We start from the raw sequence: 16,685 nt of genomic DNA, 5'->3' as shown, positions 1-16,685 counted from the left end.
GCAAACACTTCCAAATAATTTGTGCTGAATGCAATTTGCACACCATAATTCCCTGTCTTGTAGGCCAGTTCCAAGTGGTCAGTCGTAGAGGATACAGCAGACCACTATAGTCTAGCATTCAAGGCTGAGACTGAACAACATTGCTCCATGGCTGTGATCCATGCACCTTAATTTGCTCTTAAAAATGCTATGAGGCACATCTGGATATATGGCTGTTATAACACTCTTGTTCATCATATGATTAACTTTTGCTGCGATAATCAATAGATGTAAACAAATATCTCTCTTAAAGCTACACTATGTATGATTTTTTTTTGTTAGAAATGAACAAAATTGTATTAATGAGCAAGGACACCAACAATCCATCTTTTTCTTCCTTTCGTTATTTTTTTTTTAGGGGAGGGGGCAAGTTTTGTTGTTGTTGTTAGTGACATTTGCTCTAAATTGATCACCTGTTACCATGGTTACCGGTATAAGGGTACTCCTCAAACCCAAGCCCAGCTCACATAATAACTAAAACAGTGCTCATTAGTTCTGTACTTCAACCACTAGAGGGCCAATAGTTACATAGTGTACCTTTTTAAAAAATTATATTCCTAAATTCCTTGCGAACAGGGTTTGGAGGGACTTTTGAAATGTATTCCACTACAGATTACAGAATACATGCTGTGAATTGTAATTTGTAACGTATTTCTTTATATTACGCAAGGTCAGGAACATATTCTTTAGATTACTTTTTCAGCACTGGTAGATTTTTTCACTTGTTTTGACTATAAAAACTCTGCCAGTACAGTAAGACAAAATAGCATTTTAGCTTAGCGTAAAGCTGACATTTTACACAAGGTTTCTTTCAATATCTTGTGCTCCAAACTTACTTCAAACTTACTTTTCTGTCTGTTCGTATGAATGTAACACATCATAAGAAAGTGTTGTTCAAATGCACGTTGGATAGCATCATTAAACGTATACATTTTTTCCATCTGAAAGCACGAAATATTAAATGAAACAAATGACAATAAAATGCAAAGTATTCTCTTCAGTAATCAAAATAATTGTTTTATGTAACTATGTTCTAAATACCAATGATTTAAATTGTAACTGTAGTGGAATACAGTTACTTAAATGTTTTATTTTAAATACATATTCCCGTTACTTGTATTTCTTTACTACCAACCCCAAATAGGCAATAAATGTTACTTGCTGCTGGCAAATAGCACTGATTTAAGTGAAAATGCCACAATCTGCAATAAGCTTTATTTACATAGAAATGAGGCATGTTTGCACAAAAAAGAAAGAATAACAAAACGAAATAAAAAAAAATCACAGCAGCACTATTTCAGCAGAGTTTTTAAGTGCTTAAGATGCATTGTTTTGTGCTGAAAAAATTTGTACAAAAGGTCTTCGAGAACTTCAGCATTTCTTATTGTGATATGTTGTAGAGGAAGACACAGATCTTCTCTTTCGCTCTGATTTATCTCTCTCGCTCTCTGCCAAGAAATGTTTGGTTGAAGTGTTGGGTGCTGGACAAGGGGTGAGGTCAGGCTAAATCCTCCTCTGTCCTGTTACTGAGGAAATAGTTGACAAGCATGAGCCTTGAACAAAATGGCTGTTTCCTGTCTCCTCGTGTGTGTGTGTGTGTGTGTGTGTGTGTGTGTGTGTGTGTGTGTGTGTGTGTGTGTATGTATGTATGTGTATATATATATATATATATATATATATATATATATATATATATATATATATATATATATACACACATACACAAACAAGTAACTGTGCTCAAACATGCAGACTCTCTTGTGTCTCCACTATCAGCATAATACAAACAACAGAGTGGCCTTATTTTGACCTATGGATTTTACATCTGATAAACGTGTCTGATAATGTCTGATATAGAATTCCTCAGTTTTGGCAAAAACACTTTGATATGTCTCATTGTGTGCTGTAATGTGTATAAATAACTCACTCACATATCTTTTTGTGTGTGCGTGTCTGTGTAGGATATGGCTTTGTGGATTTCGACAGTCCGGCGGCGGCGCAAAAAGCTGTAGCGTCCCTGAAGGCCAGTGGAGTGCAGGCACAGATGGCAAAGGTAAGCTAGGCTTTACAGCGTGTCCTTACAGGTGCGCCGTGACAACTTTAAAAGCATCAAACGATTTTTCTGTTCCCACTGAAAGTGAAAAATTGCACCTGGAAACAAGTCCATTACAGTCACGCATGACATATTTTATGTTTAAACTCAGCATGAAAAAGTAACCCTATATACTTGCTTAATACATGTTGATTCATCACTGTATGCTATTCCAAAGAAATGCATCTTCATAATCTTTCATCAAAATGTTTTAACTTGCTCTGCCTCTGGAACAACAACTTTTATTTTCTTGGCTAACATTACCTTGGCCACATGGATGGGGAAAAAATGTTAACCAATAGCCAAAGTTGTTATTTTATCAACTGATGTAGATAATGCAGCCTTTCTAATATCTTAAAGCTAAGGGACTCTATTTTAGTGAATGTGCAAAGCGCAGTGCTATGCATAACAACCGTGTGCTACGTCTTATCCAATTTTTGTGAGCGCTAAATCTGAGTGCAATTTCTCTGCAAACGCAAAGCGCAAGTGGGCATGGGTGGGAGTGTTTGTGCTAACTGCAGGTGTAGGCACGCAAACTGTGGGTGTATTGCATATTAATTAAGTGGCACAAAGTGCAATTTTCTATTTTCCTGAGAAATAAGTAATCACGCTAAGATGTTTAAAAAGCAGGTCTGTTTTCAGTGCAAACTCCTTTCCTGCATTTGCTGTTTGGAGAATCCACCAGCAGGTGGTAATACAATTATTATTATTATCATCTTTGTATTAAATTATTAAATAAATAAAATATAAATTATTTATGATTACATTTTTATTGGCATTTTTCAACCTGTTGTCATAAATGGATTTTTATGTCACTGCAAAAGGTGTCGGTGAAAGATGTTTGGATTTGGTATATCATTTTTTTTAACCGTTTTGTAATTTTATTTTAATATTTTCATTTCGTGTCATTTAAATATAGAAATATTTTTGTAAAATTTTTCTGTCTTTCAATAAATTAATTTGATTATGCAAAATTGACTGGTAGAAGTGAAGTGCGTGCCGATAAAATCACTAATAATACTGGCCATAATTTTGTGTCAGTTGATGAAAATTATTATTAATACTTAACTTCCCTGTAATTTAATGGAGTGTGCATCCAAATCTTGATGAGAATATCATTTTCTAAGCATATAAAAGGAGCGTGACCATATTTCTATCCTTCTAATTCATTGCATACAGTCCATTTACAATACCAACTTCTTATGTTTTTGTTTATATCGCTGGTTTTTGAGGGAATTGTCAGTATAATAGGATGCAGATTGCGCAATAACCAGAGAAGAACATCTGAATTAAATTGTACTTGACCCAGCCCATTAGCGTGTCTTGCATGCAATTTTTCCGAACTCATTAGGGCTTAGACTTAGCCCGAGCACGGCTTGCATGTAAACACATACACTTAATGGCCATGCCCACTGACTTTGCACTTATGACTTACGGTATAGTGCTGCACTTAACGCCAGCACTCTTAAAATAGGACCCAATATCTTCAAGCTAATATCTTAAAGCTAATAGCAAAAGCGACCATAGTAATTTAATGCTGATAAATAAAATGGAGGTAAATGGATGATGGAGGTAATAATGAGATATAATGAGGATAAGGATACAGGAGATGTGGCAACTAGTTTTGATGATGATGTCATTGATGATGTTGATGATGATGGGAAAGATGATGGTGGTAGACATCTATGGAGGACATATGGGTATGATTCATAGGAAAATAGATATACCCATTTGGCTTGATGTCCGGTTCGTGCAAGCAGACACACATGCAGTTGTTTCAAGCATCTGTCCTCTAATATTCATAAGCTTGCGGGCTGTCAGGATGCAGATGGTTTGTGTATCTGAAATCCCATTTAAATGCATGCCTGTCAGAGCTTTCTGCACACAGCAGGCCTCATATGAAACAGACAGGTCATCTTACAAAGATGGGGAGAGGGAAAGAACAAGTGAAAGAGAAAGAGACTGTTTTAGCTCATTTGACATTTGTCTGTGGCCTGAGTATGTTAACGATACCTTCTTTTGGCCGAATTCTAGGTTGTAGCATATGCATCCTTTGCAGAGAAGGCAGCAGAATGCATTTCGAACAAGCACATTTTTAATAATTATTTCAAGTTGGTGTAGGGAAATTTCTATTTTAAATTGAGATGCACCAATGTATCGGCCATACATGGTATCAGCTGATAAAAACAATTATCTGCTCAATCGGATATTAAATGGTTGTTTAAAAACAGCTGATGATAGGGGCCAATTATTTCCTGCGTCACAATTTGTGCCATGGGCTGCATCTGAAACCAGGAGAATGCTGCCTTTGGAGGCAGTATAGGGAGGTAGGAAGGGATCAAGGCATCCACTGTTCGTGTCACATACTGTCTACTGAGATACTTTCATCTGATCAATTTTTGAAGGCAGCATAGATGTATCCTTTGCTGCCTGTGAAATCCCAAAATCCTGTGCTCGCGAATCTACGGCGGTTGAGCTGAAAAAATAAAAGCGCCGGCCTAAGAGGCACTTTTTGGACAATTTGTGTATAAATGTACATATTTATTAACTTTTTCCAACTTTTTATTCCATTTCTAGCAAGAAAGCAGTATTGTGGTTATTAAATAACCGCTTGGTTATCGCCAAAAACTCTCTTGATTTTGTTCCAGGTTAATGGACCATTGTGATTCGTTTGGATGAATGAAGTAGAAGTGTTACCTTTAGTGGACACCGCTGATGGCTTTAATCAGTTGTTGGTATTCTAGCAACGATGTGACATTATGCTCCCTCAGTATCCTGTCCAAAACCAGTTTCTGGAGATACCTTCATACGCAAACACTGTCTGTTGAGACTGATAGGGCAGCTAGGCAACAAGACAGCTACCTTTTTGTTTCGGACTCAGCCATGGAGTGATTTGAAACCACCAGTTTATCTGTATTGGTATCAGCAGATGTTGTTCTAAATAATTGTATGTCCGTATCGGCACACATGTTTTGTATCAGTACATCTCTAATAATAAATATGTTTCACTCAATACTGAAAGTGTTTATAAAAAATGTGTGCTATGTGTTTGTATAAGAGTATTGCATTGTTCGCTTAGTTTATACACGTGATGAATGCTTTCCGTGTAGCTGCCTGTGTAAAGCATTTTAATTTATTTTCTTACAAGGTTCCTGTTTAGATTAGAACACTTTTAGAAGAAGACAAATATATGTCTTCGATTAGCATCCTGGAGTTGTTATTGGTTGACTGGCTTGAGCCAGTCAACAAAGTTTCCACCGACCAGTACCCACTAGGGATGTGCACGAGTAGTCGAATATTCGTTCTGCAGTAAATATTCGAACAGTAAAAATACTACTTGAATTTCACAAAGTTTTGCTTTGCTGGCCATATATACAGTAAGATGCATGTTAAATCTTGAACACACAAACTAAAACTGCCAGTTATAACAGAATGCACTGGGTGGCGCTGTTGACTGTGGACACAAGTTGATCACATTTGTTGAGCAAACGGGTCCGTCAGTTTGTTCAGATGGACACCAAAAAAGCGGGTTATTGTGACAGTGTAGCTTACTGTGAGAAAGCTGGGTTTCTGTTTAAATATACTGAACAAGCAGTGTACACTTTACTTTCGTATATGTGCAGCTTGTAATCCCTGCCACGCTTCTGTAAACAACAAACATGACATCCGTGAAAGACTATGCTAGCTGAGGTAAGGGACATTCCATCATTTAAACTGGTGCATATAAATGAGTATAGTTTACTGAGCATGTGGATATGCTTATTTTCTCAACAAAAACATGACATGAGATACAATATAAACATGACAACTATTATATGGCGAGTGTTTATAGTCGTTCTGTACATTAACCGTATCAGCCTAGCTCATTAGTGTTTTCTTTTTCTTTGCTTTGCATGAGCTCAAATGCTTTCATTCTATCCTTTTTTTTGTTTTCATGCATTGCTTTTTAAATAAAAAAAATAAAAAAAAACAGGACATGATATAAGCTTGTTTTTAATATAATTAGATGCTTGTTTTATTTTTAAAGGTGCTGCAACCTTTATGACAAAAAAAAAATATTTGACAATGTCTCTATCTCATTAATTACCTTCATTTAAATAATAGAATATTCGAATATTCGTTTTTAATGAGATTAAATATTTGAATACCAAATTATTGATGAATGCCCATTCCTAGTACCCACTTCATAAGAACCGTCAGGGCTGATACGCAGTATATCTTCTTTCTGTATATGAGAATCCCTGAAATAGTCTCTGTGTAATCTAAACAACCAAAATAATTTAGAAATTAAATTTTTACAGTGCTTTGTTGTTTTAGTGGAATTCAAGAAATACAGAGAGAACTGTTGAGGGTGGACGAAATGTAAAAACGTAACTGTTATTCAAAGGAATTTACACTGTGTATGACGGCCACATACATCTTTTTAACAATGAGAGAAGGGCAATTAAAAGAACTAAATTGCCTGGCTTAAAGCTCATTAACAGGACTGCAATCGAAGACTTTCCCTCTACCCAATTAAAGCTGTTTTCATTAAGAATTCTCTAATTTTAACAGTGTCTCTGAGCGAACAAAACCAGCCTCTTAAACTCATTTTGCCATCATATTAAGCTATTCTGAGTTGCTCCTGTGGTTCTTGGTGTGTGTTGGAGAATTTCTGAGAGACAGACATTTTGACAAGATTTAGGGTCAAAATGTGACCCCCATGTGTTGTAGAAAGTTTTGGAAAGATAAATCAAATCAAATCACTTTATTGTCACACTACCATGTGCATAAGTGCAACCGTAGGTGAAAGTCTTGAAATGGTAAATGGTCTGCACCCATTCACACACACACTCACACTCCCACACCAATGATGGCAGAGCTGCCATGCAAGGCGCTAGCCTGCCATTGGGAGCAACTTGGGGTTCAGTGTCTTGCCCAAGCACACTTCGGCATGTGGAGTCATGTGGGCCGGGAATAAAACAGCCAACCCTTCGATTACTGGCCAATCCGCTCTACCACCTGAGCCACAGCCGCCTCATGAAGATGTATTTATGAAAAATGCAATGTAGTGCAAAGACGTCTAATGCAGACCTGGGCAACTTACGACCCGTGGGCCGGATCCGGCCCTCCACGTAATTTAATGTGGCCCGCGGCTCATTTATCCTTAAAGTGTTTTTCATTTTTTTCATTCATTCATTCACCTTTTTTCATCTTGCATTGGTACCTAACGTGCCTCCAAAAGCAAACAACACTCTGTGTCCATTCTTGACGCTGCTTGTGAAGTTTGCAGGTAAACATTCTCAGTGATGAAATTAAATATAAAAGTTGATCTCGGCATCATTGACACAAAAGCAAGCGTGAGACGGATATGTATGTGTATTTTTTATTTGTGCAGTTTAGAAATGTTGAAGTCCCCTCGCACCTGTACTCTTGCCATAATAATTTATCATAGTCATTATTATTATTATTATTAAAACACCCTGATGTAGAGAGTGTTGAATTGAATTATACATTACCAGGGATGTATAGATGGTAAAATAAATAATTTATAATTATGCTCAGCTTTTATTCAGTTTTTTTTAATGGCTGATAGAAAGGTATCTACCGTTGTAGAGCAATACAATACTTAGGCAATTGCAGAATAGTCCCATTAGTCACATACTCACTTCATAAAACTGAGTGCCCAACTGTTTCTAGGCTTAAAAGATACAAAAACCAAATCAATGCGGAACATTGTATTTCAAACGTAATACAATGTGGCCCCCTTTGCACTTCTTAAAGAACAATGTGGCCCCTTTACCAAAATAGTTTCCCACCCTTGGTCTAATATATTCATGTTCACCTTTTGATATTCAAAGAATATTACTAATGTAATATTTTGTAATGTACCTCAGAGGCTCATAGAATTATTTAGTGTTGAAATATTTATGTGACAGATCCGCACACATTAATGCCAGAGGGTGATTTGAATAGAAATGGTGTATGCTAATCTAACTTGAATTGTGGCTCTGTAAATGGTCACTCTACGAATCTGACTCCCAAGAATGCCTTATATCAGATTTTGATTTATTCAGTGAGATTTAGTAAAGGGATTTCTTGAATACAGTTGTCTATTTATCAGTCAGACTTGTCTCTTTGTTTCTTTTATTGGTTCAGGAGGCATTTTCTTAATTTAGTTTATTGTTACACATCACATTTATCTCATTTGAGTTCCCTCATCTTGCTGATGAGCTTAATGAGTTAATGAGCTATTTAAATTTTTTTCTAAAGAGGCTGCAGAAAAAGTCAAAAATTTGAGCATTTACAGTGATTATCTTTTAAAGCCTTTTAATTTTTTTCATTTTATCTTTGAGATCGTATTCAAACTTTCTGTGCCTTTTTTTCTTCTGTTTGTTGCTCTATCATTTTTGTTTTTCTCTAAATTTAACTTCCATTTCCACTTAAATATTAAAATTGTGTGTGAAATGTACTGCATCAGCCTTTATTCCTCATATTTTAACAAACAAAATTTGTTAGAATCAAGCAGGGAATTTGTTTGGCAGGAGTGTGCTATAATTATGGGATGGTAATGAGGTGCAAGTATGGAATACTGTAATTGTGAGGAGATGAAATATTCATGAGGCAGTATTTATGTAAACTGTAACACATACTGTACATTAACTGCATAAAGTGTGTGGGTGTTTGAGTTGCCTTCTTATGTGTGTCTCGAATGTTTTACCTGCAGTCATCTCCGTCATATCAGTATATCTCTACACTATGACACACACGGTACCTTTGTGTATCCACATGCCTGCAGGTGATGTGTTTGCATTTGCATTATCATTTAGTTTCTCAAGAGAGGACTTAAGTTTTGGTTGGAATACTGCCATACACTGTAAAAACAAATCCTGTTGTTTTTAAAAAATAATAACTGAATAATTAGGTAAAAAATACAGTAAAAATGTAAGCAACTTTACAGAACAACCTGTACATTTTACAAATTAAAACTGTTGTAATTTACATGACCATGCTGGCACTGTCAAAAATGTAATAAAATAATAATCTGTTATATTTACAGTAAAAAAAAAATAAAATCTGCTTTTTACTTTATAAGGTATTGTTAATCACCATAAAAATGACAGAAGAGCACACGATGACATGGAATTCACCAATAGTGGTTCTTCCTGGAGCAATGACCAATTAACATGTAGAGACAGTGCTTAGTGTCACTCACACAAACGATAAACACCGTCAGTGTAGCACATGTGAAATTTTAAATAATGCTGTAAACATTAACTAAACTACATTAAATATAAAACAGAACACCCCAATATACGTAACTGATATTAAAAATAAGAAGAAACTAACTATTCACATAAAATGTGATATCAATATGATGGGTCATGCAGGGAATTGTGGGAACGCCCATTTATTGTTATTAACTGTAATTCTAACATAAATTTACTATAAAAAGAACATGTACACTCTTGTTAAACACAATGTAAATTTTTACCATTAGTTATACAGGAAAATCATACTTTTACATGTACGTCTAAAAAGGAAAATAAATTTTTGTTTTTTTTATTTCTTTTTTTAGCATTTTTACAGTCTTTACCGTTAAAATTACAGAACGTTTATACATTGTACAGTCACTCCAAAACAATCCATGTGTCCTAGAAGTCTTTGTAGAAAAAGACTGTACTATATATTGGAGAAAATCACCCAGAAGCTGGTTGTCAGACATCAAGTATGATCACATATGAGGATTTTCAGAATCATACAGTACATGGCTATTATTCACATTGGGGTAATTTAAAGTGCACTAAGTATTTTTATTTTTTCACTTAAAAAGTTATAAGTAATTACTATTACTTTAAAATATATATATTTACGATGTAGTTGGCAAAACCTAATCAAAAAACGTTTACATTTACACGGTACACTGAAAAAACTATTTGTTTGCTCAACAACCATAACGTATGAAAATAAATCAAATCAAAATATGAATTATAAGGTGAACTTCGAGGGATACATAAAGTTAATGACTTATTGTGTTACTACTTTGGCTTCAAAATATATAAACTGTAATTATTTAAGTACTGATAACTCAAACGATCAAGTACAGATCTGAGGTTGTGCGGAATGCCCATAAGCCCTTGTGCTTGAATATTTTGAATATATTTGTTTGGTCAGATATTGTGACATTTAATTAGTTATTATTAAGAATTCATTGAGATTTGTAGCGCTTTTTTATTATTATTGATCTTGTTTTACTGTAAAGTCACCATTAGAGTGATTAGTGTTCCCTTTTTAAAGTTGGATTCTGTTCGATCAATGTAATGTTTCCATGTGCAGCTTTATCAGCACTTTTCTATGTGTTATGCTGACATGAGTTGAATTTACCTTAAAAGTGTGATGCAAAATGTTATATATATATATATATATATATATATATATATATATATATATATATATATATATATATATATATAATAAATCCAACACATATGTTTTCCCCCCCAGTGTATGTAGTAATTCAAGACTGAACTATAGTATGATGTGACTGAATATAGTAGGCCTATATATGAGCTGACTTTTTAGGTGTCTTGTTTACTAATGTTATAAAAATGAAATTAAAATTTGCTTATCAATGCTCAAGATGTAATGTTAGCCACCGTTCTTAAAATGCAGTGTTAATAATATTTTATTGAAACCACTGTCACATTTCTGCAAATTTAACAGCTTTGTTTTGCCAGGCATGTTTGATTCAATTCATTAGCATTCTATTATGTAATTGTGGATTAAACTAGTGTCTGTGTGAGTGTGTGTGTGTCCAGTTGGTCCTTGGCCTTTTTTTTACGAGCAGCAACAAAGTGGTAATATTGCAGGTTTTGCTGCACTTTTGGCTTCTATTATGATGTCTTACCTCAGGCAGTCTGAACAACCGTGAACACAGATCATATTGTGAATGTTTGTGTGTGTGTGGGTGGGTGTATGTGTTAGTGAAAGTCTAGTGTTCATATGCCAGCCAAGAGATGCACATTGTGTGTGTATTTACATGTCTTTGTGAACCGTAATTGTTTTACCTTCATGACTTAGTAGCATTGCTTTCTTGAAGCATATTCCCTTGCTTGAAAATGGTTTTGTTTTTAATATAGCCATATAGCAGGAGGCGGGAAAACTCCCTCAGGGTATTATATGAAGGGGAACTGTGGAAAATTCTCTCATTCTTCTCCGTTCTCAATTTTGTGTGTCACAGTGTGCCAAGGGTACCAAATGAGGGTGAATAATTGCTGCTTAATGAAGAGGGCCTTTCCAACCACATGGACATGAATAAACCAGTACAACAGCTTTAAATTGACGTTATGTTGTTTCTCCTTCCTGTCTGCTTTGAGCAAACGTATTGTTTCTTTACATAACTTTGGCAGTTTTCTCCTTTTATATCTCAGTTCATTTAAAAGTCAAGAGTCTCCCCAAAAAAGCTCTCCCTGGTGTCGAAGGGACTCGTAATAACCTATCCAAGGTCAGGTTGGTAATTAAAGTGTGTGTGTACTTGAGTGTGTGTACGTGTTTGCCAGTCCCCATCACACCTTAAGCCCAGACGTGAATTACACCGTGGGAGCCAGAGCTGCACCTGTCGCAAAGATTCCTACTGCTGGGTGACTGGCAGCCCTGCCACACACAAACACATGCACACACACACACACACACACACACACACACACACACACACACACACACACACACACACACACACACACACACACACACACACATTCAGCCAAATTTATGTCTAACCTGGGTGTTTGGAAACCTTGCAGCACACAAACGTCTGTTTAGTTGAATTGCCTGAATCCAACTTTTTCAGACACACCATTATCTCTTTTATCAAGTTTTTCTATTAAGGACTATTCTTAATAAGAAAATGTGGTAGTTACATGAAAAAAATACCACCACCACAATTTTAGGCTGTTGTTGGTGTTTACTAGGGCATTTCTAGGTGGTTGCTATGTAGGGGTGGAACAATCCATCGATCTGGATCATGGTGAATGTTTGCTAGGTGCTTGTAAGGGCTTTCCTACATGGTTTGCTAGGTTGTTCTATATGGTTGTTAAGGCTTACGTGGTTGTTAGGTATTCTCGGTGGTTACTAAGGCTTTGCTAGGAGGTTACTACAGTATTTTGCTAGGTGGTTACAAGGGTGTTCTTGGTGGTTGCTAAAAGGGGTGTAAATCGCAAGTTTCATCACAATATGATCATATATCAATGCGATATGTGATCTTATATCAATCTTATATATATATATAACAATCTAATATCAATTCTCCAGTGGTCCGATGTTTGCGGATACCTCAAAGTCTGCTGCAATGCAGCATTTATTATCTCACAAATGCAACCAAAATATAATTTGAATATTTTACTGAGCTCTCTGAAAAGAGCTAATCCAGTATTCACAATGGGACATCCACAACAAAATAAGGTACTTCAGTAATTCAAATAATTATACAGATAAATAAAAAGTTCGATCATTACTCATTTGATGACAGCTCATTGCCTTGTAGAATCAGGAAAACACTACAGTGACAATTTGTCAACTCTATAACAGTCAAGCAAGTCTTTCAATCCAAAATACTTGCATACCCACAACTTGTTTCTGACAGAAGAGTATGTGCTCTGTGTTTTTTAGGGTTTGCTAGGTGTTCATTAGGGCTTTCCTTGGTGATTGCTAGGGCTTTGGCAGAAGGTTGCTATGGTCCATCAGTATAAGTTTATTGGATTTTTTTCACCCATTTCATCATCCGCCGGACAAGTTGTCCAATCACTTTGAAAAGTAAAAGCACATCCATCCTCAAAATGCTGCACAATTTGAGGTATCAAACATGTCAGTAGCACAAAAAGTGCAGCTTAGTTGCATGCAAAAGAATTGATCCCTAACCCGATGTATGAGCAATAGTAATAGTGATGCTAGCCTAAAGAAGCACATCTTATTATTAGGAGTAATACAATATTCTAGAACCTATTGTTATTGGATTTAATGGCTCTAAAATAAGTTCTTATTCATTAATACTTATTTAGTGTGATGTGGGAAAATGTTCTTATTTGTTAGCATTCAATGTTCTCAGGGGAAGTCGAACACTAAGCCATAGACAAAAATGTGTATTAAGTCAAATGATGTCTTTTTTTATAAGCGAATTACCTTTTGCAGTTGCTTAGCAAAGCATAACGCATAACTTCCAAAGTTTTTAACTGTTCTTAGTCCAAGTCACTCAGAGCAAAAAAGGCAGAGCTGAGAAATATAATGTTCCTGTTCTCCCTAAGTGTGCATACTTGATGTATAATAAAGGCAAACCACCGAAATCCAAATCATGTTGTGTTTAAAAATCCAACCACCATTGCATCTAGATTATTCTTCACAAGAGAAGAGAAAAAAAAAGAGAAAAGAAAAATGTGATTGCTCTTTGTCTTTCATCATTGTCATCAAATTCCCATTTCCTAAATATTCTGTGAAGTGTGCTTTCCCTCTCCCTGGGCCTGCCGTTCGCTGTGTGTGTGTTGTGTGAGCATTGTTGCTGTTCGGTTTTGGTGTGGGCCCACGGTGATTGAAAACAGATGCCTTGTTTTTTGTAGTTGTCTCGCCAGGGAAAGTAATGGACAAAGTAGAACATAGGACAGCGAAAGCATAAACGAGATCTATTGCGACACAATGAAATGGGCTCGGGAAGCAATAAGCACCAGGCGCATTCCGGTTATATAAAATGGTGGCTTCTCACTCCCTCTCACTCACAAATGATTTGTATAACATAATGCGGCTTCCTCTTGCCTATGATACTGCAGTGAGAAAAAAGTCCTGTGAAACTAAGCCAAGGAATCTGGCTGCCAATGTCTTGTTCTCAGAGTTTTGTAATTCAAATCGTGGGTCGTTTATGGCGAGTTAAGTGGGAACTTCACTGCTCTTTGTTTCTGTGCAACTCTAGCTAGAAAAAATACAAATAAAAGTTTGCACTTGTTGGTTCGTTATACACTGATAAGCTGCAATGATCTATCCCTTTTATATGACCTACATCTACTTGGCTGTTTTCACTTTCACCTAAATTTTCTCCTTTCTCGATTATGTTTCTGTGTGTTATTTACCAGCTTCCTTGCGCGGAAGGCTATTATCGTAATGCGTACTGAGTAATATATACAGTATTATATACACTGAAAAAATTCCTATATAAGATATTAAGACTAATTGTCAGAGAATGTATCTCTGTTTTAAGTGTATTTTCTGTAAGTTGTTTTTCACTTGCTGATACTTAAAGGTGCACTCTGGAACTTTTTTGTGTCATCTTGGACCTACAGTGACACCTAGTGGCCTGGATGCAGCATCATTCAAAATCAATAGTTTTCAGTTACAGATGCCATTGTAGAAATTCAGTATTTACAATCAGCCAGGATTGAGTGAAAGTGTCCAATAGATGGCTACTGAGATGGCAACAAGATGGCTACTGAGATTAAGCAAGTACTAGTATTCAGCTGGTCATGTGATTCTAAAATGGCAGCCCCCATGAGGGCGTCCCTGCCCCATGTAGAATAAAACGGCTTTTATAAGGTTACTGATATGACTACAGTCTTCATCTCGTGAGTGCTCATGATTTTATACATGTTTCAAAATTACAATTAATTTCTTTAGGAGTAAAACTTTTTTAGTGGGGAAAAAAATCCTGAGTGCACCTTTAAAACATGCCATAATATGCCAGTTTTAGATATTTTTACTGGGAAACAAATAGAAAAAGACTAAAAACAAAAAGATGTATAGTGTTCCTCCTACTTTCCTTTTTAAAACAAAATAGCTGAGTCCCAAATGACACACTATACACTTTTAAAATACACTATGTACTCAGCCATGTAGTGTTTGAATTTTCAAAGTGTAGTATCATCCCAAATGGAACACTTAAAATGTTTTACTACACTGAAGCATTCACCATTTATCAGTTGATGGAAGTGACGTTTCAAACGCACGTGATGTGTTGCTACTAGATTTAGCAGGTTAGCCAACAACAGTTCAACACTTGTATCTTAAACAACATACATATTCACACAGCTTAGGGTGATGGTAAAGCATTCAACTCACATTTTTAAGGTGCTGTATCCACTGACGTTTTTGCCAGGTGCAACATTCTGTATTATTTACAATTGTTTTGTCAGACAAGCATGCAGCCAGTTAACTCCGCCCTTCCGCTATCTATGGCAAGCCGCGTGTGCTGAGTGCATGAAGTGTCAAACATTCCACACTCCATTTTGACGGTTGAAAAAGTGCATCATCTGGGTACTCGAAGTACACTTCTTTTTGTGCAATTTTCAGTGTAAACCTACGACTTGCATTACTTGCACTACAAAATGGCGTAGAATAGTGCAGAAGTGTGCGGTATGGGACGCACCTTAAGTCAAACAATGTGCATTATGCAACAATTAACTTTTCAAATTGTGGAATTCAACATTGTTGTCCACTCCTCACTGTGTTGCATGTTTATTTCAGTGAGTGGCAACCATTTTTCATCTAGAAAATGAGCAAAGTTATTTAGCATTTTTTAAACAATTTTGTGTTAGGTTAACTTTTGGCAGTCTAAACAAATAAAGACTCAAGAAAGGGATATATACTGTAGTATACTGTATATATGTATGTGAAGTGTGCTCTGGTTGCATACTTCACATATTGGCAAATGTGGTATGCCATATAAACAGGATATTTGTTAATAAATATCCGATCTCAGTATTTACTGCATACTGCTAAAATATTACGAGTAATATGGAAGTATATTCTGAACATAGCCAAAGGAGGATTTGGGAGTGGCATGGCCTTAAAACCCCCTGCTCTCAAACAAAAGGAAGAGGACCATGCCAGCCCAATTGAATTATGGGTGATGTAGTCAGAATGTTAGTATCTCTGTGCCTCTATCAGCCTCTCACCAATCTCATTATCTGTGCATTAGCAGCTTTGTGAGGAAGGAAAGGGGCTTTTAGTGGGGGCACTCTGGGGCTGAAGGGATGGGCTCTGGGAAGAGACAAAAAAGAAAGCTGAAAGCTCAAGGAGTTGCAGTTGTTGTTGTTGTTTATAATGAAGATAATGTGCAGTGCATTTTCAATGCACATGCCCTCTATGTTTTTGTGTGTCCATGTGCATGTGATACCTGTTCTCAGTTTATGAGGGCACTCAGAGTGTATAGACTAAGTGTAGGACTGATTGTTAAAATTATTCCCCACTTTTAAGGCTGGACTCTATGCAGATTAGCGATGGGCATTTTGTCTAGTCAAATATTTGAAGTGATTACTTGATAACTCATCGAATACTGTTGGAGGGGGCTTGTGTTGGAGCTTGATGCTGGGATTATTAATACCTCAGAGTACTGCCGAAAATCATGACATAATCAATCTCAAAATTTAAAATAAGGCCCCTCTTTGACATGTACAGTTGTCACTGAGTTTAGAATTTAGTTAAAAGTCATACATGATCATTATCAATAATTATTTTCTTTAGTTCATCATTGCTGTCACTTGACTTACCCTGACTGACAAATACAATGATCAAGCATAGTTTGCATTGTTTCAACCAT

General features: G+C 36.1%; 1 protein-coding gene across 2 annotated transcripts in view; it reads left to right on the top strand.

The window, feature by feature from the left end:
- Window positions 1–16,685, top strand: part of LOC127657711 (RNA-binding motif, single-stranded-interacting protein 3-like) — a 189,590-nt gene that overhangs the window by 73,103 nt on the left and 99,802 nt on the right. For both annotated transcript variants that reach the window (XM_052146554.1, XM_052146553.1), the window contains exon 4: window positions 2,001–2,092. In XM_052146554.1, the coding sequence (XP_052002514.1) occupies window positions 2,001–2,092 (92 nt within the window). The remainder of the gene's footprint in view (window positions 1–2,000; window positions 2,093–16,685) is intronic.

Source organism: Xyrauchen texanus, chromosome 17 (assembly GCF_025860055.1).
Source record: "Xyrauchen texanus isolate HMW12.3.18 chromosome 17, RBS_HiC_50CHRs, whole genome shotgun sequence".
NCBI classification, from domain to species: domain Eukaryota; kingdom Metazoa; phylum Chordata; class Actinopteri; order Cypriniformes; family Catostomidae; genus Xyrauchen; species Xyrauchen texanus.
This window is presented reverse-complemented; position numbering and strand designations above follow the sequence as displayed.